The sequence below is a fragment of the Danio rerio genome, chromosome 8, assembly GCF_052040795.2.
Source record: "Danio rerio strain M-AB ecotype USA chromosome 8, GRCz13ab, whole genome shotgun sequence".
Classification (NCBI taxonomy): domain Eukaryota; kingdom Metazoa; phylum Chordata; class Actinopteri; order Cypriniformes; family Danionidae; genus Danio; species Danio rerio.
The window spans coordinates 37,345,983-37,370,027 of NC_141028.1; the positions used below are offsets into that span (position 1 = coordinate 37,345,983).

Consider the following 24,045-nt stretch of genomic DNA (forward strand, 5'->3'; position numbering starts at 1 on the left):
CGTGTTCATCATCAGCATCCATGACAACCGTCCTGTGGCTGTTGTTTGAATCTCGCTGTGTCGATTGGCATCTGATCTCTGCGTCCTCCGTGACAATTTTTCCAGATTATCGATATTATTGATCGTTGGATACGTCGATTGATCGCCTGCTGTTCCCATCACTCAGGTTTGACCCTTTTTATTACGCTGTGCTTTGTGTTTGTGTTCAGTATGTCTTGTGTTCACTACAGGTTCCAGAGTCGACTCACCTACGACTCGCTCCAGTTTGAAGGCCTCAACATCAGCGCGGGGGAGCTGAAGCGGCAGATCATGAGGAGCAAGAGGCTGAAGTTCTGCCAGCTGAAGATCAGCAACGCCCAGACTGATGAAGGTGAGTTGAGGAAAAGACACTTCAACTGTTCTACGCTAACATTAGATGCGTTACATCAGACACTTCTGGAAGCTGTAAGGTGGTGCTGATGCTGACATGTAGGGATGTTTTGGCTGTTTTAAAAGGCTAATGGCTCTCAAAGTATACCGTGCTCCATAATTATGTGCTGATTCTGATTTTATTTTGCTGTCAGAATACACAGATGATGCTCTCATCCCTAAAAACACGTCGGTCATCATCAGACGGATCCCTGCGGCGGGACTGAAGTCCTCAAACAGAAGATTTGTTGGGTAAGTGCTGTGAAATGAGCACACGCGTCCTCTGTTAGATGTTATATGAAGACTCCTGGTCTGTCCCTGGTGTTTTAGTCACACAAGCTCCTTTGTTTTGCAGACATCAAGCTGGACGCTGGCGTGAACCTTCACCTAGAGCTGATCCTTCACTCCTCTCACTGGAGCAGTTGTTGAAGGTATTGAACAAATGAATAGCACAATAGCAATGTAAAGCACACAATATACGCACACGCACTCAGCTTCTTAGGGAGATTTGAGATTGTTTGAAGGGTTGAGGGTGAAAAAGATTCAAATGTGCAAATGCCTGTGAAACAGACTGAGAATCTGGCTGAGGCAAAGGCGTCAGAGGAGGACAAGCTGAAAGCGGTGATGTACCAGTCCAGCCTGTGCTACTACTCCAGCAGGTGAGCGTTCAGACACTGACAGGTTTGCTTTGTGAGAGATGTCTGAGCTGATTCTCATGGTTCTGATGTTCACTAGTGAGGCCATGAGGCTGCTTGGGATCCCGGGACACCACATTAGGCACTGCCCCACTAATGTGGTAACTGGGTTTTCCAAGCTCACGGTTGCTGTGAACTTGAGCTCTTGTCCTCATCAGTCAGATTGTTTGCTCAGAGTTTGACTGTCACTCCTCAATTCACAGGGCAGCCGCTCCGCGCCGCACAAGCGCATCCGGAAGAGCACAGGGATTCCCCGCAGCTTCCTGTTGGAGGTGGACGACCCAGACCGAAAGGGAGTCATGATAGACGGCAGCGGCCGATACGTCATTCCCATCATAGACGCGTGAGTAAACTGTACTTGGCATAGCCGCATGTTCTAGTGTTTGTCCAAATCTCACATGATGTCTGCTTGTGTGTGTTTGCGCTCGATCTGTTCAGTGAGGCCTATGCTGCTGAGAAGAGAAAGAGGCCGTCCTTCTCCTGCCAGACCGAGCCTTTGCCCTCCTCGTCCTCAGCAGGTGCGGCATCTTCGGTCCGGGACGCCGGAGGGAAACGGTCCCGCTCCCCATCTTCACCAGAGACGCGCGGCGACCAGAAGAGACCACGTCGCTGAGAGACCTTCATCCAAGAGACCTGGAGCCGACGTGTAAATATTGTACATAGTTTATTAATAAAAGATAATAAAGATTATAGCCGCATGAACTGTGTGGACTGGTTAACCTTCACTCCAGCAGTGCAACACACACATACACACACACACACACACACACACACACGAATGAATTCATAAACACAATATCATGAAGTTTTGCTTTAATTTAGGAAAAGAGAAACTCTTCTGGGCTAAAATCTGATGGGTTTTTTTCAGCGTTCTTACTTCAGTCTTTAATGTCAGGTGATCCTTCAAATGTCAGTGTAAAGTGTTGAGTACACTATTAGTGCTCAGTCGTGTTTTTCATAGTTACCAGTGCCGATGGAGTTTTTTGAAGCGTCATATTCTGCTGGAAACGTTTCATTTGAATGGTAATGTCCCATAAGCGGAGGTCTTGTGAGTAACTTCACAAGTCGGTCAAAGTCTACACCGGTGACAAGCTCATCTACTCCCAGAACCTGCTACTCTCTACCTACACGTTGTCAGCTGATGTTTCAAAACCTCAACACTCGCATACAGAACAGCCTCAGCGTCTGCACCACTTATCGGCACTAGCTGCAAGTCTACACCCCCTCTGTCCAGAAGTGAGCACAGCCTCTTGGTACCATCCCAGCAAGCATTTTTTTGGGGTGTTTAAAGGTGCCAACTGACCATCAAAAGTAAAAATGACTCATTTTATCTCATCCCAACAGGGAAACCACCAACAATAAAGAATGAGTTACTATCTGGTGTCATGGCTTTGCAATGAAAACAAGTTTAGTTATAATGGAGGTCATTGGGGGCAAAAAACAGCCACTTGAACAATATGAACAATACATAAGGGTTAAAAGTCTAATAGACGGCTTGGTTAAAACCAGGCTAAATCTAGGCTGTCAGTGAGTGTGCACCCCTAACCCCGCCTCTCACAGTGACCTCACTAGCTCCGCTGAGTGCTTTGTGTCTCAGATTGCATGCAAGTCTGCAGCCAGATACTGCTGGAAGCTAGTCATCAAATACACAGGAACGAATGACTACACGTGTCAATCTGTCTATTAAACTATCTAATCTGTCTAGTCAGTCTTTTATTATCTTTTATATGCAAAAATATTCATTCATAAAAACATATGTATATATGAACACTGGGTCAAATAGGGTCCGTGCATTTTAAATCTAATAACAAAATTAACCCAATGTTGGTTTTGTCCATATTTAAATGAACGTGTGTAAACGCACGCTTTGATCAAACCTTTTATTCCCCTTGATGATATTGTGCTTTTTTTTCCCCTCAATGCCCTCCAAAGTTTCAATGTTTGGCCGTGTCTGCCATATCTGTTTTGTTTAAAAAAAAAAAAAGGAATGCATCGGTTCCTGCATGTAGAATTCAGAAATCTCATGGCATTGAAAGAAAACTGGCAGCAGTTGAGTGCCGAGGTCAAAGGTCAGATGAGCAGGCATCACACCTGATAAACACCTGGGGCAACTGTACAGTAAAAAAAAAAAAAAACAACAAGATTAAGAAATATTGCTTTAATTTGAGAGAGACAAAAAAAACTCTTCCGTGTTAAAATTTGATGTTCCTCCAGCGTTCTTACGTCAGTCTTTAATGTCAGGTGATCCTTCAAATGTCAGTGTAAATTGTTGAGTGTACCATTAGTGCTCAGTCGTGTTTTTCATAGTTACCAGTGCCGATGGAGTTTTTTTTTTTTAGAGCGTCATATTCTGCTGGAAAAGTTTCATTTTAATGGTAATATGCCATGAGCGGAGGTGTATGAGTAACTTCACAAGTTGACCATAGTCTAGAGCGATGACATGCTCATCTACTCCCAGAACCTGGCAGAACGAAATGTTGCAGCTCGTCCGGTCTTCAATGATGAGCCCAAAAGAGGCCACTTCACAGAGCCGGCCCAAGGCTTAAGAGAACTGAGAGGCAGGACAAGATGGCGGGCTGGACTTGGTTAACTTTAGATTTTACACAAATCTCATTGTTTTGTTTTTCACCTAAAATAGTAATTAAAACATCCAAGATGTGTTTTGCCTCATCAAAATGTGGAATTTGATCAGCAAACTACTCATTCTAAGACAACTATGCCTTGGGCTAAATGACTTGGCTTCAAGTACGATGCCACACGATTCAGAAATGAAGGTACAGACTGCACAAACAGATAAACGACATGATGCATCTCATTTCACCACAACTAAAGGCAGCGACAAAAAAAAAGTCAAGCTCTCACGATGATGACATTTCTCATGCAACCCTTTAGCAAGCCTACATAGTATTTATGCCTAAAAGTCACTGCATGGGTAAATAAGAAACAAGCAACACACACACACACATATATATATATATATATATATATATATATATATATATATATCCATGGGCCACTGTAAAGTAATATGGTTCTGTCATAACGTTTTGAATGAAAATCTGCATTTGGATAAGACACCTTTAGTATAGTTTTGATTTTAAGGCATAATAAAGATCAAATGCAAGTACGAGTGGATTTACATTGAAAATTTCAAACGCATCAAGAAAACCATGTGCTAAGGAAATTTCAAACCATTTGGAACGCACAGAGACGAGCTTTTGTGCAAAAATGAACTTAAAGGTGCCTTTAAAAAAGTGTCAAAGTACTTTTGAAAACAAAAAAGCAAACCCCCAATAGGTGGCAGCAAGAGGCCGCTTTATTTGAGTAAAGCATTGAACGATTCATTCAGCCAAAGAAGCCAATAGGATGAACGGACAGTTGAATCAATCCCTGAATCATCGACTCACCCGAGTCTTCTTGGCGAAGGCCTGAATCGTTCGTGCAGGGAAACGTCGCTGTGTATTATTCAGAGATGGCCAACTGTTCTGCTGTTTATTTTATTATACTTATCGCAATGATTTTACTACTACTATCAATAAAATTAATATTAATAATGATAATATTGCCGGAAGTTGTACAGCGCATGCGTCACGTGTTCATCATCAGCATCCATGACAACCGTCCTGTGGGTGTTGTTTGAATCTCGCTGTGTCGATTGGCATCTGATCTCTGCGTCCTCCGTGACAATTTTTCCAGATTATCGATATTATTGATCGTTGGATACGTCGATTGATCGCCTGCTGTTCCCATCACTCAGGTTTGACCCTTTTTATTACGCTGTGCTTTGTGTTTGTGTTCAGTATGTCTTGTGTTCACTACAGGTTCCAGAGTCGACTCACCTACGACTCGCTCCAGTTTGAAGGCCTCAACATCAGCGCGGGGGAGCTGAAGCGGCAGATCATGAGGAGCAAGAGGCTGAAGTTCTGCCAGCTGAAGATCAGCAACGCCCAGACTGATGAAGGTGAGTTGAGGAAAAGACACTTCAACTGTTCTACGCTAACATTAGATGCGTTACATCAGACACTTCTGGAAGCTGTAAGGTGGTGCTGATGCTGACATGTAGGGATGTTTTGGCTGTTTTAAAAGGCTAATGGCTCTCAAAGTATACCGTGCTCCATAATTATGTGCTGATTCTGATTTTATTTTGCTGTCAGAATACACAGATGATGCTCTCATCCCTAAAAACACGTCGGTCATCATCAGACGGATCCCTGCGGCGGGACTGAAGTCCTCAAACAGAAGATTTGTTGGGTGAGTGCTGTGAAATGAGCACACGCGTCCTCTGTTAGATGTTATATGAAGACTCCTGGTCTGTCCCTGGTGTTTTAGTCACACAAGCTCCTTTGTTTTGCAGACATCAAGCTGGACGCTGGCGTGAACCTTCACCTAGAGCTGATCCTTCACTCCTCTCACTGGAGCAGTTGTTGAAGGTATTGAACAAATGAATAGCACAATAGCAATGTAAAGCACACAATATACGCACACGCACTCAGCTTCTTAGGGAGATTTGAGATTGTTTGAAGGGTTGAGGGTGAAAAAGATTCAAATGTGCAAATGCCTGTGAAACAGACTGAGAATCTGGCTGAGGCAAAGGCGTCAGAGGAGGACAAGCTGAAAGCGGTGATGTACCAGTCCAGCCTGTGCTACTACTCCAGCAGGTGAGCGTTCAGACACTGACAGGTTTGCTTTGTGAGAGATGTCTGAGCTGATTCTCATGGTTCTGATGTTCACTAGTGAGGCCATGAGGCTGCTTGGGATCCCGGGACACCACATTAGGCACTGCCCCACTAATGTGGTAACTGGGTTTTCCAAGCTCACGGTTGCTGTGAACTTGAGCTCTTGTCCTCATCAGTCAGATTGTTTGCTCAGAGTTTGACTGTCACTCCTCAATTCACAGGGCAGCCGCTCCGCGCCGCACAAGCGCATCCGGAAGAGCACAGGGATTCCCCGCAGCTTCCTGTTGGAGGTGGACGACCCAGACCGAAAGGGAGTCATGATAGACGGCAGCGGCCGATACGTCATTCCCATCATAGACGCGTGAGTAAACTGTACTTGGCATAGCCGCATGTTCTAGTGTTTGTCCAAATCTCACATGATGTCTGCTTGTGTGTGTTTGCGCTCGATCTGTTCAGTGAGGCCTATGCTGCTGAGAAGAGAAAGAGGCCGTCCTTCTCCTGCCAGACCGAGCCTTTGCCCTCCTCGTCCTCAGCAGGTGCGGCATCTTCGGTCCGGGACGCCGGAGGGAAACGGTCCCGCTCCCCATCTTCACCAGAGACGCGCGGCGACCAGAAGAGACCACGTCGCTGAGAGACCTTCATCCAAGAGACCTGGAGCCGACGTGTAAATATTGTACATAGTTTATTAATAAAAGATAATAAAGATTATAGCCGCATGAACTGTGTGGACTGGTTAACCTTCACTCCAGCAGTGCAACACACACATACACACACACACACACACACACACACACACACACACGAATGAATTCATAAACACAATATCATGAAGTTTTGCTTTAATTTAGGAAAAGAGAAACTCTTCTGGGCTAAAATCTGATGGGTTTTTTTCAGCGTTCTTACTTCAGTCTTTAATGTCAGGTGATCCTTCAAATGTCAGTGTAAAGTGTTGAGTACACTATTAGTGCTCAGTCGTGTTTTTCATAGTTACCAGTGCCGATGGAGTTTTTTGAAGCGTCATATTCTGCTGGAAACGTTTCATTTGAATGGTAATGTCCCATAAGCGGAGGTCTTGTGAGTAACTTCACAAGTCGGTCAAAGTCTACACCGGTGACAAGCTCATCTACTCCCAGAACCTGCTACTCTCTACCTACACGTTGTCAGCTGATGTTTCAAAACCTCAACACTCGCATACAGAACAGCCTCAGCGTCTGCACCACTTATCGGCACTAGCTGCAAGTCTACACCCCCTCTGTCCAGAAGTGAGCACAGCCTCTTGGTACCATCCCAGCAAGCATTTTTTTGGGGTGTTTAAAGGTGCCAACTGACCATCAAAAGTAAAAATGACTCATTTTATCTCATCCCAACAGGGAAACCACCAACAATAAAGAATGAGTTACTATCTGGTGTCATGGCTTTGCAATTAAAACAAGTTTAGTTATAATGGAGGTCATTGGGGGCAAAAAACAGCCACTTGAACAATATGAACAATACATAAGGGTTAAAAGTCTAATAGACGGCTTGGTTAAAACCAGGCTAAATCTAGGCTGTCAGTGAGTGTGCACCCCTAACCCCGCCTCTCACAGTGACCTCACTAGCTCCGCTGAGTGCTTTGTGTCTCAGATTGCATGCAAGTCTGCAGCCAGATACTGCTGGAAGCTAGTCATCAAATACACAGGAACGAATGACTACACGTGTCAATCTGTCTATTAAACTATCTAATCTGTCTAGTCAGTCTTTTATTATCTTTTATATGCAAAAATATTCATTCATAAAAACATATGTATATATGAACACTGGGTCAAATAGGGTCCGTGCATTTTAAATCTAATAACAAAATTAACCCAATGTTGGTTTTGTCCATATTTAAATGAACGTGTGTAAACGCACGCTTTGATCAAACCTTTTATTCCCCTTGATGATATTGTGCTTTTTTTTCCCCTCAATGCCCTCCAAAGTTTCAATGTTTGGCCGTGTCTGCCATATCTGTTTTGTTTAAAAAAAAAAAAAGGAATGCATCGGTTCCTGCATGTAGAATTCAGAAATCTCATGGCATTGAAAGAAAACTGGCAGCAGTTGAGTGCCGAGGTCAAAGGTCAGATGAGCAGGCATCACACCTGATAAACACCTGGGGCAACTGTACAGTAAAAAAAAAAAAAACAACAAGATTAAGAAATATTGCTTTAATTTGAGAGAGACAAAAAAAACTCTTCCGTGTTAAAATTTGATGTTCCTCCAGCGTTCTTACGTCAGTCTTTAATGTCAGGTGATCCTTCAAATGTCAGTGTAAATTGTTGAGTGTACCATTAGTGCTCAGTCGTGTTTTTCATAGTTACCAGTGCCGATGGAGTTTTTTTTTTTTAGAGCGTCATATTCTGCTGGAAAAGTTTCATTTTAATGGTAATATGCCATGAGCGGAGGTGTATGAGTAACTTCACAAGTTGACCATAGTCTAGAGCGATGACATGCTCATCTACTCCCAGAACCTGGCAGAACGAAATGTTGCAGCTCGTCCGGTCTTCAATGATGAGCCCAAAAGAGGCCACTTCACAGAGCCGGCCCAAGGCTTAAGAGAACTGAGAGGCAGGACAAGATGGCGGGCTGGACTTGGTTAACTTTAGATTTTACACAAATCTCATTGTTTTGTTTTTCACCTAAAATAGTAATTAAAACATCCAAGATGTGTTTTGCCTCATCAAAATGTGGAATTTGATCAGCAAACTACTCATTCTAAGACAACTATGCCTTGGGCTAAATGACTTGGCTTCAAGTACGATGCCACACGATTCAGAAATGAAGGTACAGACTGCACAAACAGATAAACGACATGATGCATCTCATTTCACCACAACTAAAGGCAGCGACAAAAAAAAAGTCAAGCTCTCACGATGATGACATTTCTCATGCAACCCTTTAGCAAGCCTACATAGTATTTATGCCTAAAAGTCACTGCATGGGTAAATAAGAAACAAGCAACACACACACACACATATATATATATATATATATATATATATCCATGGGCCACTGTAAAGTAATATGGTTCTGTCATAACGTTTTGAATGAAAATCTGCATTTGGATAAGACACCTTTAGTATAGTTTTGATTTTAAGGCATAATAAAGATCAAATGCAAGTACGAGTGGATTTACATTGAAAATTTCAAACGCATCAAGAAAACCATGTGCTAAGGAAATTTCAAACCATTTGGAACGCACAGAGACGAGCTTTTGTGCAAAAATGAACTTAAAGGTGCCTTTAAAAAAGTGTCAAAGTACTTTTGAAAACAAAAAAGCAAACCCCCAATAGGTGGCAGCAAGAGGCCGCTTTATTTGAGTAAAGCATTGAACGATTCATTCAGCCAAAGAAGCCAATAGGATGAACGGACAGTTGAATCAATCCCTGAATCATCGACTCACCCGAGTCTTCTTGGCGAAGGCCTGAATCGTTCGTGCAGGGAAACGTCGCTGTGTATTATTCAGAGATGGCCAACTGTTCTGCTGTTTATTTTATTATACTTATCGCAATGATTTTACTACTACTATCAATAAAATTAATATTAATAATGATAATATTGCCGGAAGTTGTACAGCGCATGCGTCACGTGTTCATCATCAGCATCCATGACAACCGTCCTGTGGGTGTTGTTTGAATCTCGCTGTGTCGATTGGCATCTGATCTCTGCGTCCTCCGTGACAATTTTTCCAGATTATCGATATTATTGATCGTTGGATACGTCGATTGATCGCCTGCTGTTCCCATCACTCAGGTTTGACCCTTTTTATTACGCTGTGCTTTGTGTTTGTGTTCAGTATGTCTTGTGTTCACTACAGGTTCCAGAGTCGACTCACCTACGACTCGCTCCAGTTTGAAGGCCTCAACATCAGCGCGGGGGAGCTGAAGCGGCAGATCATGAGGAGCAAGAGGCTGAAGTTCTGCCAGCTGAAGATCAGCAACGCCCAGACTGATGAAGGTGAGTTGAGGAAAAGACACTTCAACTGTTCTACGCTAACATTAGATGCGTTACATCAGACACTTCTGGAAGCTGTAAGGTGGTGCTGATGCTGACATGTAGGGATGTTTTGGCTGTTTTAAAAGGCTAATGGCTCTCAAAGTATACCGTGCTCCATAATTATGTGCTGATTCTGATTTTATTTTGCTGTCAGAATACACAGATGATGCTCTCATCCCTAAAAACACGTCGGTCATCATCAGACGGATCCCTGCGGCGGGACTGAAGTCCTCAAACAGAAGATTTGTTGGGTAAGTGCTGTGAAATGAGCACACGCGTCCTCTGTTAGATGTTATATGAAGACTCCTGGTCTGTCCCTGGTGTTTTAGTCACACAAGCTCCTTTGTTTTGCAGACATCAAGCTGGACGCTGGCGTGAACCTTCACCTAGAGCTGATCCTTCACTCCTCTCACTGGAGCAGTTGTTGAAGGTATTGAACAAATGAATAGCACAATAGCAATGTAAAGCACACAATATACGCACACGCACTCAGCTTCTTAGGGAGATTTGAGATTGTTTGAAGGGTTGAGGGTGAAAAAGATTCAAATGTGCAAATGCCTGTGAAACAGACTGAGAATCTGGCTGAGGCAAAGGCGTCAGAGGAGGACAAGCTGAAAGCGGTGATGTACCAGTCCAGCCTGTGCTACTACTCCAGCAGGTGAGCGTTCAGACACTGACAGGTTTGCTTTGTGAGAGATGTCTGAGCTGATTCTCATGGTTCTGATGTTCACTAGTGAGGCCATGAGGCTGCTTGGGATCCCGGGACACCACATTAGGCACTGCCCCACTAATGTGGTAACTGGGTTTTCCAAGCTCACGGTTGCTGTGAACTTGAGCTCTTGTCCTCATCAGTCAGATTGTTTGCTCAGAGTTTGACTGTCACTCCTCAATTCACAGGGCAGCCGCTCCGCGCCGCACAAGCGCATCCGGAAGAGCACAGGGATTCCCCGCAGCTTCCTGTTGGAGGTGGACGACCCAGACCGAAAGGGAGTCATGATAGACGGCAGCGGCCGATACGTCATTCCCATCATAGACGCGTGAGTAAACTGTACTTGGCATAGCCGCATGTTCTAGTGTTTGTCCAAATCTCACATGATGTCTGCTTGTGTGTGTTTGCGCTCGATCTGTTCAGTGAGGCCTATGCTGCTGAGAAGAGAAAGAGGCCGTCCTTCTCCTGCCAGACCGAGCCTTTGCCCTCCTCGTCCTCAGCAGGTGCGGCATCTTCGGTCCGGGACGCCGGAGGGAAACGGTCCCGCTCCCCATCTTCACCAGAGACGCGCGGCGACCAGAAGAGACCACGTCGCTGAGAGACCTTCATCCAAGAGACCTGGAGCCGACGTGTAAATATTGTACATAGTTTATTAATAAAAGATAATAAAGATTATAGCCGCATGAACTGTGTGGACTGGTTAACCTTCACTCCAGCAGTGCAACACACACATACACACACACACACACACACACACACACACACACACGAATGAATTCATAAACACAATATCATGAAGTTTTGCTTTAATTTAGGAAAAGAGAAACTCTTCTGGGCTAAAATCTGATGGGTTTTTTTCAGCGTTCTTACTTCAGTCTTTAATGTCAGGTGATCCTTCAAATGTCAGTGTAAAGTGTTGAGTACACTATTAGTGCTCAGTCGTGTTTTTCATAGTTACCAGTGCCGATGGAGTTTTTTGAAGCGTCATATTCTGCTGGAAACGTTTCATTTGAATGGTAATGTCCCATAAGCGGAGGTCTTGTGAGTAACTTCACAAGTCGGTCAAAGTCTACACCGGTGACAAGCTCATCTACTCCCAGAACCTGCTACTCTCTACCTACACGTTGTCAGCTGATGTTTCAAAACCTCAACACTCGCATACAGAACAGCCTCAGCGTCTGCACCACTTATCGGCACTAGCTGCAAGTCTACACCCCCTCTGTCCAGAAGTGAGCACAGCCTCTTGGTACCATCCCAGCAAGCATTTTTTTGGGGTGTTTAAAGGTGCCAACTGACCATCAAAAGTAAAAATGACTCATTTTATCTCATCCCAACAGGGAAACCACCAACAATAAAGAATGAGTTACTATCTGGTGTCATGGCTTTGCAATTAAAACAAGTTTAGTTATAATGGAGGTCATTGGGGGCAAAAAACAGCCACTTGAACAATATGAACAATACATAAGGGTTAAAAGTCTAATAGACGGCTTGGTTAAAACCAGGCTAAATCTAGGCTGTCAGTGAGTGTGCACCCCTAACCCCGCCTCTCACAGTGACCTCACTAGCTCCGCTGAGTGCTTTGTGTCTCAGATTGCATGCAAGTCTGCAGCCAGATACTGCTGGAAGCTAGTCATCAAATACACAGGAACGAATGACTACACGTGTCAATCTGTCTATTAAACTATCTAATCTGTCTAGTCAGTCTTTTATTATCTTTTATATGCAAAAATATTCATTCATAAAAACATATGTATATATGAACACTGGGTCAAATAGGGTCCGTGCATTTTAAATCTAATAACAAAATTAACCCAATGTTGGTTTTGTCCATATTTAAATGAACGTGTGTAAACGCACGCTTTGATCAAACCTTTTATTCCCCTTGATGATATTGTGCTTTTTTTTCCCCTCAATGCCCTCCAAAGTTTCAATGTTTGGCCGTGTCTGCCATATCTGTTTTGTTTAAAAAAAAAAAAAGGAATGCATCGGTTCCTGCATGTAGAATTCAGAAATCTCATGGCATTGAAAGAAAACTGGCAGCAGTTGAGTGCCGAGGTCAAAGGTCAGATGAGCAGGCATCACACCTGATAAACACCTGGGGCAACTGTACAGTAAAAAAAAAAAAAAAACAACAAGATTAAGAAATATTGCTTTAATTTGAGAGAGACAAAAAAAACTCTTCCGTGTTAAAATTTGATGTTCCTCCAGCGTTCTTACGTCAGTCTTTAATGTCAGGTGATCCTTCAAATGTCAGTGTAAATTGTTGAGTGTACCATTAGTGCTCAGTCGTGTTTTTCATAGTTACCAGTGCCGATGGAGTTTTTTTTTTTTAGAGCGTCATATTCTGCTGGAAAAGTTTCATTTTAATGGTAATATGCCATGAGCGGAGGTGTATGAGTAACTTCACAAGTTGACCATAGTCTAGAGCGATGACATGCTCATCTACTCCCAGAACCTGGCAGAACGAAATGTTGCAGCTCGTCCGGTCTTCAATGATGAGCCCAAAAGAGGCCACTTCACAGAGCCGGCCCAAGGCTTAAGAGAACTGAGAGGCAGGACAAGATGGCGGGCTGGACTTGGTTAACTTTAGATTTTACACAAATCTCATTGTTTTGTTTTTCACCTAAAATAGTAATTAAAACATCCAAGATGTGTTTTGCCTCATCAAAATGTGGAATTTGATCAGCAAACTACTCATTCTAAGACAACTATGCCTTGGGCTAAATGACTTGGCTTCAAGTACGATGCCACACGATTCAGAAATGAAGGTACAGACTGCACAAACAGATAAACGACATGATGCATCTCATTTCACCACAACTAAAGGCAGCGACAAAAAAAAAGTCAAGCTCTCACGATGATGACATTTCTCATGCAACCCTTTAGCAAGCCTACATAGTATTTATGCCTAAAAGTCACTGCATGGGTAAATAAGAAACAAGCAACACACACACACACACATATATATATATATATATATATATCCATGGGCCACTGTAAAGTAATATGGTTCTGTCATAACGTTTTGAATGAAAATCTGCATTTGGATAAGACACCTTTAGTATAGTTTTGATTTTAAGGCATAATAAAGATCAAATGCAAGTACGAGTGGATTTACATTGAAAATTTCAAACGCATCAAGAAAACCATGTGCTAAGGAAATTTCAAACCATTTGGAACGCACAGAGACGAGCTTTTGTGCAAAAATGAACTTAAAGGTGCCTTTAAAAAAGTGTCAAAGTACTTTTGAAAACAAAAAAGCAAACCCCCAATAGGTGGCAGCAAGAGGCCGCTTTATTTGAGTAAAGCATTGAACGATTCATTCAGCCAAAGAAGCCAATAGGATGAACGGACAGTTGAATCAATCCCTGAATCATCGACTCACCCGAGTCTTCTTGGCGAAGGCCTGAATCGTTCGTGCAGGGAAACGTCGCTGTGTATTATTCAGAGATGGCCAACTGTTCTGCTGTTTATTTTATTATACTTATCGCAATGATTTTACTACTACTATCAATAAAATTAATAATGATAATATTGCCGGAAGTTGTACAGCGCATGCGTCACGTGTTCATCATCAGCATCCATGACAACCGTCCTGTGGCTGTTGTTTGAATCTCGCTGTGTCGATTGGCATCTGATCTCTGCGTCCTCCGTGACAATTTTTCCAGATTATCGATATTATTGATCGTTGGATACGTCGATTGATCGCCTGCTGTTCCCATCACTCAGGTTTGACCCTTTTTATTACGCTGTGCTTTGTGTTTGTGTTCAGTATGTCTTGTGTTCACTACAGGTTCCAGAGTCGACTCACCTACGACTCGCTCCAGTTTGAAGGCCTCAACATCAGCGCGGGGGAGCTGAAGCGGCAGATCATGAGGAGCAAGAGGCTGAAGTTCTGCCAGCTGAAGATCAGCAACGCCCAGACTGATGAAGGTGAGTTGAGGAAAAGACACTTCAACTGTTCTACGCTAACATTAGATGCGTTACATCAGACACTTCTGGAAGCTGTAAGGTGGTGCTGATGCTGACATGTAGGGATGTTTTGGCTGTTTTAAAAGGCTAATGGCTCTCAAAGTATACCGTGCTCCATAATTATGTGCTGATTCTGATTTTATTTTGCTGTCAGAATACACAGATGATGCTCTCATCCCTAAAAACACGTCGGTCATCATCAGACGGATCCCTGCGGCGGGACTGAAGTCCTCAAACAGAAGATTTGTTGGGTAAGTGCTGTGAAATGAGCACACGCGTCCTCTGTTAGATGTTATATGAAGACTCCTGGTCTGTCCCTGGTGTTTTAGTCACACAAGCTCCTTTGTTTTGCAGACATCAAGCTGGACGCTGGCGTGAACCTTCACCTAGAGCTGATCCTTCACTCCTCTCACTGGAGCAGTTGTTGAAGGTATTGAACAAATGAATAGCACAATAGCAATGTAAAGCACACAATATACGCACACGCACTCAGCTTCTTAGGGAGATTTGAGATTGTTTGAAGGGTTGAGGGTGAAAAAGATTCAAATGTGCAAATGCCTGTGAAACAGACTGAGAATCTGGCTGAGGCAAAGGCGTCAGAGGAGGACAAGCTGAAAGCGGTGATGTACCAGTCCAGCCTGTGCTACTACTCCAGCAGGTGAGCGTTCAGACACTGACAGGTTTGCTTTGTGAGAGATGTCTGAGCTGATTCTCATGGTTCTGATGTTCACTAGTGAGGCCATGAGGCTGCTTGGGATCCCGGGACACCACATTAGGCACTGCCCCACTAATGTGGTAACTGGGTTTTCCAAGCTCACGGTTGCTGTGAACTTGAGCTCTTGTCCTCATCAGTCAGATTGTTTGCTCAGAGTTTGACTGTCACTCCTCAATTCACAGGGCAGCCGCTCCGCGCCGCACAAGCGCATCCGGAAGAGCACAGGGATTCCCCGCAGCTTCCTGTTGGAGGTGGACGACCCAGACCGAAAGGGAGTCATGATAGACGGCAGCGGCCGATACGTCATTCCCATCATAGACGCGTGAGTAAACTGTACTTGGCATAGCCGCATGTTCTAGTGTTTGTCCAAATCTCACATGATGTCTGCTTGTGTGTGTTTGCGCTCGATCTGTTCAGTGAGGCCTATGCTGCTGAGAAGAGAAAGAGGCCGTCCTTCTCCTGCCAGACCGAGCCTTTGCCCTCCTCGTCCTCAGCAGGTGCGGCATCTTCGGTCCGGGACGCCGGAGGGAAACGGTCCCGCTCCCCATCTTCACCAGAGACGCGCGGCGACCAGAAGAGACCACGTCGCTGAGAGACCTTCATCCAAGAGACCTGGAGCCGACGTGTAAATATTGTACATAGTTTATTAATAAAAGATAATAAAGATTATAGCCGCATGAACTGTGTGGACTGGTTAACCTTCACTCCAGCAGTGCAACACACACACACACACATACAGGCATACATGGTTTATGAGGTCAATGTGACTTTTTGGTGGTTTACGGGGACATACCTTTGCCAACATCCTACGAACATAAAACTTGTGCCAAAATTTTTTATTTGAGCTACAAAAGGCAAACAACGCTTAAAAACAGCAATTTTAGTTTCACAACACACTCAAATTAACTATGTGACATTTCACAGGCTTATGGGGACAGACAAAATCATGGTTTACAAGGTCTGTTTACATGTTACACACAAACCTAGCCCCTTCATGGTTTAAAAGGACTGATTAACACATTTTACATATCACACTATTCTGCTATTGCAGTAAGGGTGACAACAGAACAGACTCTGGCTTTCCTCAGCTAGACACCTGCTAAACCCATCTCAGTTGCTAAGGTTCTGCCTGTCACTTCTTAAATGACAAAATACTATTTTGCTTAAAATACACTTTTGATTTAACAATTCTGTAGGCTTATTGTGTTGTATCAGTTAAACAATCTGTTTAATGTACTGTTGAACAATAACCTGAAAAAGACAGCATTTTAACATTAAAGTATGAAGAGTTAATTGTTTAAGGGCCTTTGCTCTTATTTTATAGGACAGTAGATATTTTGAAAGGCAACTTCAGATAAAAAAAGAACATAATTGGCAAAGAACCTTCAACCATGAACAACCAGAAGCACAACTGTACGATAACATATTCATTATTTTATTCTTTTACTTTGCCAGAACACAAATGTTCCCCTCTGTGAACTCTGTGTGGAGTTTGCATGTTCTCTGTGTTGGAGTGGGTTTCCTCCAGGTGCTCCGGTTTCCCCCACAGTCCAAAGACAAGCGGTACAGGGGATTGAATACACTAAATTGTCCGTAGTGTGTGTGTATGAGTGTGTATGGATGTTTTCCAGTGATGGGTTGCAGCTGGAAGAACAACCGCAACGTAAAACATATTCTGGATAAGTTGGTGGTTCATTTCACTGTGGAAACCCCTGATAAATAAAGGGGTTAAGCCGAAAAGAAAATGAATGAATGAATGATTACAGCTTATAAACAAACTAATGGTATTTTAAAATTTAATTAAGTCGTTCAACAGATTATTCTTTTTCAAATTTAAATATTTATACTAGAACACAACATGGTAGTGCACTAGAATACTGTCAAATACAAAACATTGCCACTCAATGACAGAAATAAAAAAATAAACTTTTTTAATTTTACTTTTGAAGTCCAGGAAAACAGCAGGGGAACTAAACATGTATATACATTTTATTATGAAATGCATCAACTATTATCGCTCTGACAAGAACAAAAAATAGATGGATAAAAATAGATAAAAAGATAGATAAAAAGAAAAAAAGATAAAACTAGACATAAAAGTTTGATTCCACAAATTGAATGATACATACAGAATGATATGAACACAAAACAGATTAAAAACTAAATTTCGTAATGTGACAGTAATATAATGTGTTATAATGTGACTAATTAATATCATACACATTTTCACTTTTTTGTCACAGTGACAATATTTGACCATTTTCAAACATGTAAATAAAAAACAAAAAACATGTCTTTTTGCTACTCAACACTGTTGTAAATGTTTAGTCTGAGGGACTGCATTTGTGGGTTATGTATTTTTGTGTGATGGGTATTGCCCAGGCTCATGAAGCAGACGTGGACCTGGACTGTGGAGCAGTACCAGACTGTGGAGTAGTGGCAGACATGGGTTGAGAAGCAGAGGCAAACTGTAGAGCAATGTAGAGACTACCCTAGAGTGATGATGGACTGTGAAGCACTGGCATGGAACAGAAGTGGGTTTGAAAATGGTTAAATATTGTCACTCTGTGACAAGGGAAAAAAATGAAAATGTGTATAATAATAATCAGTCTTTTGAACTCATTACAGCCTTCACGTCTGCTTTTGTCCATGGTCTTCTCATGTAGGTTGTTCTGCCAGTGCTAGAGCCTGAAAGCAAACAAGATGATTAACTGTTAGCATCACTGACTTTTAATAGATCATATCAACTGTTCATCAATATCGTTTAAAAGTCTCTTTCTTGGAAAAAAGGTTAATCCTTAGGTGTGCACTTACACCATGGTTATACATCACACAACTACATGATTTAACAGCAACATATGCGAGTATAACTTTCAGTAGCTGCTTTGAATCATTGTGGACTATTGAAAGTGATATGACCTTTCCATGTAAAGACTTTTCTTAATTTTAAAAAAAGGCAATCAATAATTTCATAATATTCCCTATTATATTTTTCCACTGGAGAAAGTCTTCCGTTTTTTAGTTTAGCTGAATAATAAAAAGGTAAAAACTGCAAAGGTCAATATTATGAGCACAAAAAATAAAATAAAAATATATAAAATTATAAAAATTAAAATTTATTTTTTGATTTTTTTGTCAGCCAGATATCGCAGAGCCCTATTTAAAAATGGCCAGATACAAAAGAGAAAGTGATAAATGGAAGACATTGACGAGAAATGTAGCATAGGAAAAAGCATTTGTGCATTTGCGCTACAAGCACTGCGATAGAAAGTCTGAACGTGTATTGAGTGCTGCTGGAAACATTGCGACTCCAACTAGGTCTGCTTAATCCAGACAATGTGTCAGCATGTTAGCTTTTCTGTCAAATAATTTACCAAAAACAGTGGAGAGTTAGTAGCCTACGCTGTTTTTTCCTCAACATCTCATTTATATTGTTATCAATAGGCTAATATTTTTTGTTCTTCTTTTTATTATTATCATTATTATTATTAGTTACTATTTATATTATCACTGATACTGAAAAGTGTTATTTAGGCTATTTGTGAAGTTCTTAAAAATGTAACATTTAATTATTATACAGGAGGGGGGAACCAGTGAATATTGTCCTCACCACTTAAAAAAATGTGTAAATAAAAACAAAAAAAAAAAAACTAAAAATAAAGGATAAAAGGAAAAGCATGCTCTTCATCATTTTTCATAATCTGATTTGTACATGCTGCTGTGTGTGTGCACTTAGGCTAGACGAGCAGAGTACACACATCTAAAGTTATCTTACTGTGAGCGTTTTAATGGTCAAATAGGTGTCAAAATGCTGTGTTCAGTGATCATTTATAAGAAGCTTAAAGCACAGTTTGTTTCATATTTTTATTCTATTGTACATATTTCCCTTTGCTCATTTACAGGGAGGAAAATAACTGCATATATACAGTTGAAATCCGAATTATTAGCCCTCCTGAATTATTAGCAACCATTTTCCACCAATTTCTGTTTAATGGAAAGAAGATTTTTTTTCAACCCATTTCTAAACATAATAGTTTTAATAACTAATTTTTTATAACTGATTTCATTCATCTTTGTTATGATGACAGCACATACTTTACTATATATTTTTCAAAGTACAAGCATTCAGATTAAAGTACAATTCAAAGGCTTAATTAGGATAATTGGGCAAGTCATTAATATTGACCTTAAAATAGGTTTCAAAATATTTAAACCTGCTTTTATTCTAGCCAAAATAAAACAAATAAGACTTCCTCCAGAAGAAAAAAAATATTATAGAAAATACTGTAAAAAAATCCTGAATTTGTTAAACATCCTTTTGGAAATATTTATTAAAAAAATATAAATAAAAAATTCACAGGAGCGCTAATAATTTTGACTTCAGCTGAAAAATCGTTTTGAATAATCTTGTTTGCAATTATGACAAAAATAATCGTGATTATGATTTTTCCCATAATAGAGCAGCCCTTACTGTATGTGTAATGTAGCCTACAGTAGATTATGTGATGTGATCAATTAAAAAATACATTTTCTTTTTTCTTAGTAATAAACATGCTTTTACACTATACTGTATGCTTTAGAAAAGATACAATAGATGGTGAGAAGTATAGCCCCAGGCTGCAAAAATTAAACAAATATAAGAATGAAGTTGTTTAGCCTTTATAGCGCCCTATTAAATTGTGTTGGGGTAAAAAGAATGTTTACATTTCTTTGACTATCATGGCGATGTTATTACCTCAAATCTTAAACGTGCGCACATTGCAAGAAATGAAAATCGCGTCACAGCACACACTACAAAATATTAAGGTTATCGAGTCAATGAAACACATCACCTGATAGCAGTATAACTTGCTTTATCAATAATTATTATTATTTATTATAGGCCAGGTTACAAATATTTGAAAATCTGTCACTACATGCCAAACACTCAAAATAGGTTCCCTTTTGCATAGCTATTAGTGGCAGTTATGAATTAAATAAATGGGCATATCGGCACGTAAGGTGAGTCGACTATTATTTATTGTCTGTTTATTTTTCTCTGTTCATTTCTTTCACATGCATGCAGAGTGAACAGTCTGTGCTGTTTCTGCTTGTTTAATAGAGCGCCTCCTCTTATAGCCGGCCTATTTCGGTATAAAGGACAAAAAATTTTTTTTTTGTATACTGTATGCTATTCTATCCCCTATATTAAACACAGCAAATGTATAATTAAATATTAGAAACATAAATATTTTAAGTTTCTAAAAGCACATTTTAATGTTTAAGCATTGTTTATTGGCCGTCGGCGTCGATGATGTGCACCTCTCAAAAAATGTAACTACAAGTCGCAACGACACAGAGCGCAAGGTCGTGATTTGTTTGATGGTCGTGATTGGTCGGCTTGGCAGCGCTGACAAGTCTGGGGGCGGGACCAAGAGCCGTGCGAGTGGTGCGAGCCCAATAGAGCGATTGTTTACACGTGTGGAGTCCCATGAAGGAGCTCTGGATAGAAAGTTTTGTTTTGTGTTTATCTCATAGTTAAAGTTGTTCCACGTCCGCCGGTTCCAGCCTCAAAATGAGCGAGTTTGAGTCACTTGCATGTTCAGGAAGCGTTTAGAAAAAACAAAACAACAGCGAAGAAACTCAACACAGAGGAACATTAACACCTCACTGCCAACTAGCGTTTTGAAAGTGTTAATGCAGACCAACAGAGACATTGCGCAGAAGTAAAATAAACAGCTACGCGGCTTGCATGTGCCGTGGGTTACGCCGATCATAACGCAGAAGTATAAACCAGGCTCTATAAACTTTAATTTCATAAGTGCATACAATATAATATTAATAATAATAAGACAATTAGCATGTTTATCAGGGTAGACGACATGCAGTGAGTGGATAATTCCATATGTGCAATATGTACATTTAAATCTCTCCATTTTGCTGTAATGGCTGTGCTGTGTTTGACTGGCAATAGCTTTTAGATTATAACCCGCGACCCACTTATTAATATGCAGCCTTTTTTGATTACATGGGGCCAGTTGCACCAGCAGTGTGTAAGTTAAAATGAAGCCTAGTTGTGACTTAAAGGGACACTAATTTACAATGTACGCACTACTAAATATTTCTGTGTTGCAGCATTTCACTCAGTTTAAACCTAACGCTGTGTTCCAACTAAACATTTACCGCAGCCTCCCCCCATGTATAATGGTAGAAAAGAGATGACGGTGAGATTAGTTTACATCGAGGAGCTTGCGATGATCTCCCTCTATTCACAGCCTTATTTTCTTCCTAAATCTCGCATTTCTTTCGGTTTGTGAATGAAGAGTTTAATTTTGTTTCAAGAAATGTTTTGTGTTAACATACATTTCTTTATGACTGGGTTTTTTCTCCCTGCTATTTTTTCTTTAACGTGTAGAATATTTAAAAAATCAAGTTTTATGTTTTGATAACTTTGTGTAATTTGTGTGCATTCACAGCAAATTTTCAAAGAACAGTTATATGTAGATGCATTAGTTGCAGAATTCTAAATCAGTTTAACGATTGAAACACTTTTTATTTGATATTAGGTGATTTAATGCAACTATGTATGGCTTTACGGAGAGCTTATGACCTTACTAACTACGGTTTGCCTTAAGAGCATGTGGTGCAACCGAAGTAAAAACAACTTTAGTTATAAACATGCCAGTAGTTATTATTATTATTATTATTATTACTACTACTTCTATTATTATTAGGCAATTTTCTGAAGCAACCCCTGTAACCAATTTAGTGCTTTTGGGTTGTTGTTGTTTTCGGTTAAAGCGCAATGCCCCATTAACACCTCAGACAGGCTGCTTCATTAATAGCCAAACATTTTGTTTGAGATGAGGGCAGGGGTATATCTTGAGTATATTTCACAAGCAAGGTTGACACAAAATCCCCGGTTATATACCTTTTACCTATAGGCCAACTTCTGGTAATGTAGGCTTATATAGGCTGTTTCTATTCACAGCAACTTATGGACTGAACTACGTGTTAATTAAAATTTCTATATTAGGCTCGTAGCAATTGATATTGGGAGTCATGGAATATTGTTTGCATTTATTTTGCATATTGTTTGCAATATCCTACTTTAATAATAATAATAATAATTAATATTATATTAAAAAGTTTTTTCTATTTCTAAATAAATAGCCTACTGTAAATTAGGCCTACAACCATTAATGATTTATATATGAAATTAGAAATGAAATTCTTAATAATATTTGTAAAGGAAACAAATATAGGTCTTATATGTGCCGTTATATATATTTCAATTAATATGGAATATAAGTGCATGTTTTCACCAAAACTATGATAGATTTTTTTTTTAAATGTGTGATTGTGTAAAACAATATACTTTGCAAATAAAATAATGTTTTTTTTTTTCTCTCTCTCTAAAGAAATTGTTACCACCTCGTTTAGAGCATCATTATGGGCATTTTACGTTATAACTAATGTGGGTCAAACAATAGATCTGTGACAGAGAAACTACAGGTTTTGGGACACACTCGTCACTACATCGTTCTTTTCCCAAACGACACATTGTACTATGATATTTCTGCCGCGAGTTACGTTGTTGTTTGGGAAACCCAGCCCTGGTGCAGAGCCAGAGGAAGAAGCGTGCTGCGCTTGTGGAGCAGATAAGAAGCAAGAGAAACTTCTAGACCAGGGGAGAGTTTCCCAAACAACGACATATATCTGAATGAAGGGGTAATCTACTGTATTTTAGCCTAATTATTATTTCTAATGTTTACACACTGTGAAATAGGCTAATCCAATCTTAAAAAAACACACACACTAAATCATTTTTTGTGAATTGTTTTTATTCCAAGCTAAATAACATTTTAGAAAATGTTGCATATCAAGCTGTTGGTATCTCCTCGCGGTTGAAATTGGCTGTTATGCGAAAAAAAACAAAAACAAATATTAGCTCGCAGGCTAGTTGCTTTTTAGATTTAATTTAAGCCTATATTCAGCTGACAGCGCACACTCAGCCGCGATACAGAGAGAAAAAGTAAATAATAGATTCTTTAATGTAAACGACTAAGAAAAACTTCGGCTATATACTCGGGAGAGGACGTAATGAGATCTAGACTGGCTGTAAAATATATACACCAATAGTAATAGTTAATCAACGCATTTTATTAAAAAAAAATCTACTCATTTTAATATTGCGATTTTTACATTTTTTAGAGAATGTCTGTTTTTATTAACTTTTCTGTCATTTATTTCAAATTTGTCATTATTTTATTAATTTGATGATGTTAATATTTTACATAGGCTATTTTATATACACATCTAAAATCATTCAAATTAAGGTTGTGACGATGAGGAAATTTCCCCACCGGTTAATCGACATGTGACAACACCGGTAATACCGGTATCATAGTGGGGGTCGGGGTTTCCTCTTTTCTTTCTGCTTTTAAATAGCTTATAAATGCATATAATACTTTCACTTTCAGTTTTGCGGGAATTGCCAATTCGGCGTAAATTGTTTGAATGGACGAATGTGATGAATGTTAGAATGTTTTTAAAACGAATAAGAAAATAAAATAGCAAGATAAGTAATTAAATTGCACAAAGTTTAAATAAGATTAAACGAATGAACAAGAAACAAATATAAAAGAAAAGCTTTCAAAATTACATTACAAAAATGACAGGTTGACACAGTCTTTAAAAAAAAATAAAAAATAAAACATTGTAAATTGGCATTTATTAACAGTGAGGTTTACTTGTTCTTTGCGAGGAATCCTGGCCAATATGTTGACCATCTCTGGCTTAAGATGGGATCTTGTGGGGCTTACTATGTTCCCCATCGTGCTGAACACACCCTCAGATGAGCAGCTTGTTGCACGTAAA

General features: G+C 40.4%; 4 protein-coding genes and 1 long non-coding RNA gene across 13 annotated transcripts in view; 4 read left to right on the forward strand and 1 right to left on the reverse strand.

Moving 5' to 3' along the window:
• Window positions 1-36: 36 nt before the first annotated feature.
• On the forward strand, window positions 37-1,812 carry LOC110438815 (E3 ubiquitin-protein ligase RBBP6-like). Of its 2 annotated transcripts, XM_087264929.2 has the most exons (7): window positions 37-370; window positions 564-660; window positions 764-839; window positions 979-1,067; window positions 1,144-1,204; window positions 1,307-1,446; window positions 1,542-1,803. In XM_087264929.2, the coding sequence occupies exons 1-7, from the start codon at window positions 211-213 to the stop codon at window positions 1,714-1,716; spliced, it is 798 nt and encodes a 265-aa protein (XP_087121055.1). In that variant the 5' UTR covers window positions 37-210; the 3' UTR covers window positions 1,717-1,803. The 2 variants fall into 2 exon arrangements, with proteins under 2 accessions (XP_087121055.1, XP_087121056.1); XM_087264930.2 differs by lacking the exon at window positions 1,144-1,204 and having other exon boundaries at window positions 1,542-1,812.
• Window positions 1,813-4,730: 2,918 nt separating this feature from the next.
• LOC141374984 (E3 ubiquitin-protein ligase RBBP6-like) lies at window positions 4,731-6,495 on the forward strand. 2 transcript variants are annotated; one of them, XM_087264908.1, is made up of 7 exons: window positions 4,731-5,064; window positions 5,258-5,354; window positions 5,458-5,533; window positions 5,673-5,761; window positions 5,838-5,898; window positions 6,001-6,140; window positions 6,236-6,495. In XM_087264908.1, the coding sequence occupies exons 1-7, from the start codon at window positions 4,905-4,907 to the stop codon at window positions 6,408-6,410; spliced, it is 798 nt and encodes a 265-aa protein (XP_087121034.1). In that variant the 5' UTR covers window positions 4,731-4,904; the 3' UTR covers window positions 6,411-6,495. The 2 variants fall into 2 exon arrangements, with proteins under 2 accessions (XP_087121034.1, XP_087121035.1); XM_087264909.1 differs by lacking the exon at window positions 5,838-5,898.
• Window positions 6,496-9,417: 2,922 nt separating this feature from the next.
• Window positions 9,418-11,182, forward strand: LOC141375857 (E3 ubiquitin-protein ligase RBBP6-like). Of its 2 annotated transcripts, XM_087264906.1 has the most exons (7): window positions 9,418-9,751; window positions 9,945-10,041; window positions 10,145-10,220; window positions 10,360-10,448; window positions 10,525-10,585; window positions 10,688-10,827; window positions 10,923-11,182. In XM_087264906.1, exons 1-7 carry the CDS (start codon window positions 9,592-9,594, stop codon window positions 11,095-11,097), a joined length of 798 nt encoding a protein of 265 aa, XP_087121032.1. In that variant the 5' UTR covers window positions 9,418-9,591; the 3' UTR covers window positions 11,098-11,182. The 2 variants fall into 2 exon arrangements, with proteins under 2 accessions (XP_087121032.1, XP_087121033.1); XM_087264907.1 differs by lacking the exon at window positions 10,525-10,585.
• Window positions 11,183-14,098: 2,916 nt separating this feature from the next.
• On the forward strand, window positions 14,099-15,863 carry LOC141375858 (E3 ubiquitin-protein ligase RBBP6-like). 2 transcript variants are annotated; one of them, XM_087264963.2, is made up of 7 exons: window positions 14,099-14,432; window positions 14,626-14,722; window positions 14,826-14,901; window positions 15,041-15,129; window positions 15,206-15,266; window positions 15,369-15,508; window positions 15,604-15,863. In XM_087264963.2, exons 1-7 carry the CDS (start codon window positions 14,273-14,275, stop codon window positions 15,776-15,778), a joined length of 798 nt encoding a protein of 265 aa, XP_087121089.1. In that variant the 5' UTR covers window positions 14,099-14,272; the 3' UTR covers window positions 15,779-15,863. The 2 variants fall into 2 exon arrangements, with proteins under 2 accessions (XP_087121089.1, XP_087121090.1); XM_087264964.2 differs by lacking the exon at window positions 15,206-15,266.
• Window positions 15,864-16,007: 144 nt separating this feature from the next.
• The window catches only part of LOC141375869 (uncharacterized), a 178,411-nt gene continuing 170,373 nt past the window's right edge, over window positions 16,008-24,045 (reverse strand). For 4 of the 5 annotated variants that reach the window (XR_015498155.1, XR_015498154.1, XR_015498153.1 and 1 more), the window contains 2 exons: window positions 17,813-17,874; window positions 16,008-17,704 (listed from right to left, as the gene is read on the reverse strand). This is a non-coding gene — a long non-coding RNA (uncharacterized LOC141375869). Of the gene's footprint in view, window positions 17,875-24,045 lie in introns of all 5 variants that reach the window. The other variant, XR_015498151.1, reaches the window with a different exon arrangement.

Coding starts and splice junctions, on each gene's coding strand:
- LOC141374984 (XM_087264908.1), top strand. CDS start 4,905: ATGTCTTGTGTTCACTACAGGTTCCAGAGTCGACTCACCTACGACTCG. Junction 5,899..6,000: donor GGCACTGCCCCACTAATGTG/GTAACTGGGTTT, acceptor CTCAATTCACAG/GGCAGCCGCTCCGCGCCGCA. Junction 6,141..6,235: donor GTCATTCCCATCATAGACGC/GTGAGTAAACTG, acceptor CGATCTGTTCAG/TGAGGCCTATGCTGCTGAGA.
- LOC141375858 (XM_087264963.2), top strand. CDS start 14,273: ATGTCTTGTGTTCACTACAGGTTCCAGAGTCGACTCACCTACGACTCG. Junction 15,130..15,205: donor CTGTGCTACTACTCCAGCAG/GTGAGCGTTCAG, acceptor GATGTTCACTAG/TGAGGCCATGAGGCTGCTTG. Junction 15,509..15,603: donor GTCATTCCCATCATAGACGC/GTGAGTAAACTG, acceptor CGATCTGTTCAG/TGAGGCCTATGCTGCTGAGA.
- LOC110438815 (XM_087264929.2), top strand. CDS start 211: ATGTCTTGTGTTCACTACAGGTTCCAGAGTCGACTCACCTACGACTCG. Junction 661..763: donor TCAAACAGAAGATTTGTTGG/GTAAGTGCTGTG, acceptor TTTGTTTTGCAG/ACATCAAGCTGGACGCTGGC. Junction 1,447..1,541: donor GTCATTCCCATCATAGACGC/GTGAGTAAACTG, acceptor CGATCTGTTCAG/TGAGGCCTATGCTGCTGAGA.
- LOC141375857 (XM_087264906.1), top strand. CDS start 9,592: ATGTCTTGTGTTCACTACAGGTTCCAGAGTCGACTCACCTACGACTCG. Junction 10,221..10,359: donor CACTGGAGCAGTTGTTGAAG/GTATTGAACAAA, acceptor CCTGTGAAACAG/ACTGAGAATCTGGCTGAGGC. Junction 10,449..10,524: donor CTGTGCTACTACTCCAGCAG/GTGAGCGTTCAG, acceptor GATGTTCACTAG/TGAGGCCATGAGGCTGCTTG.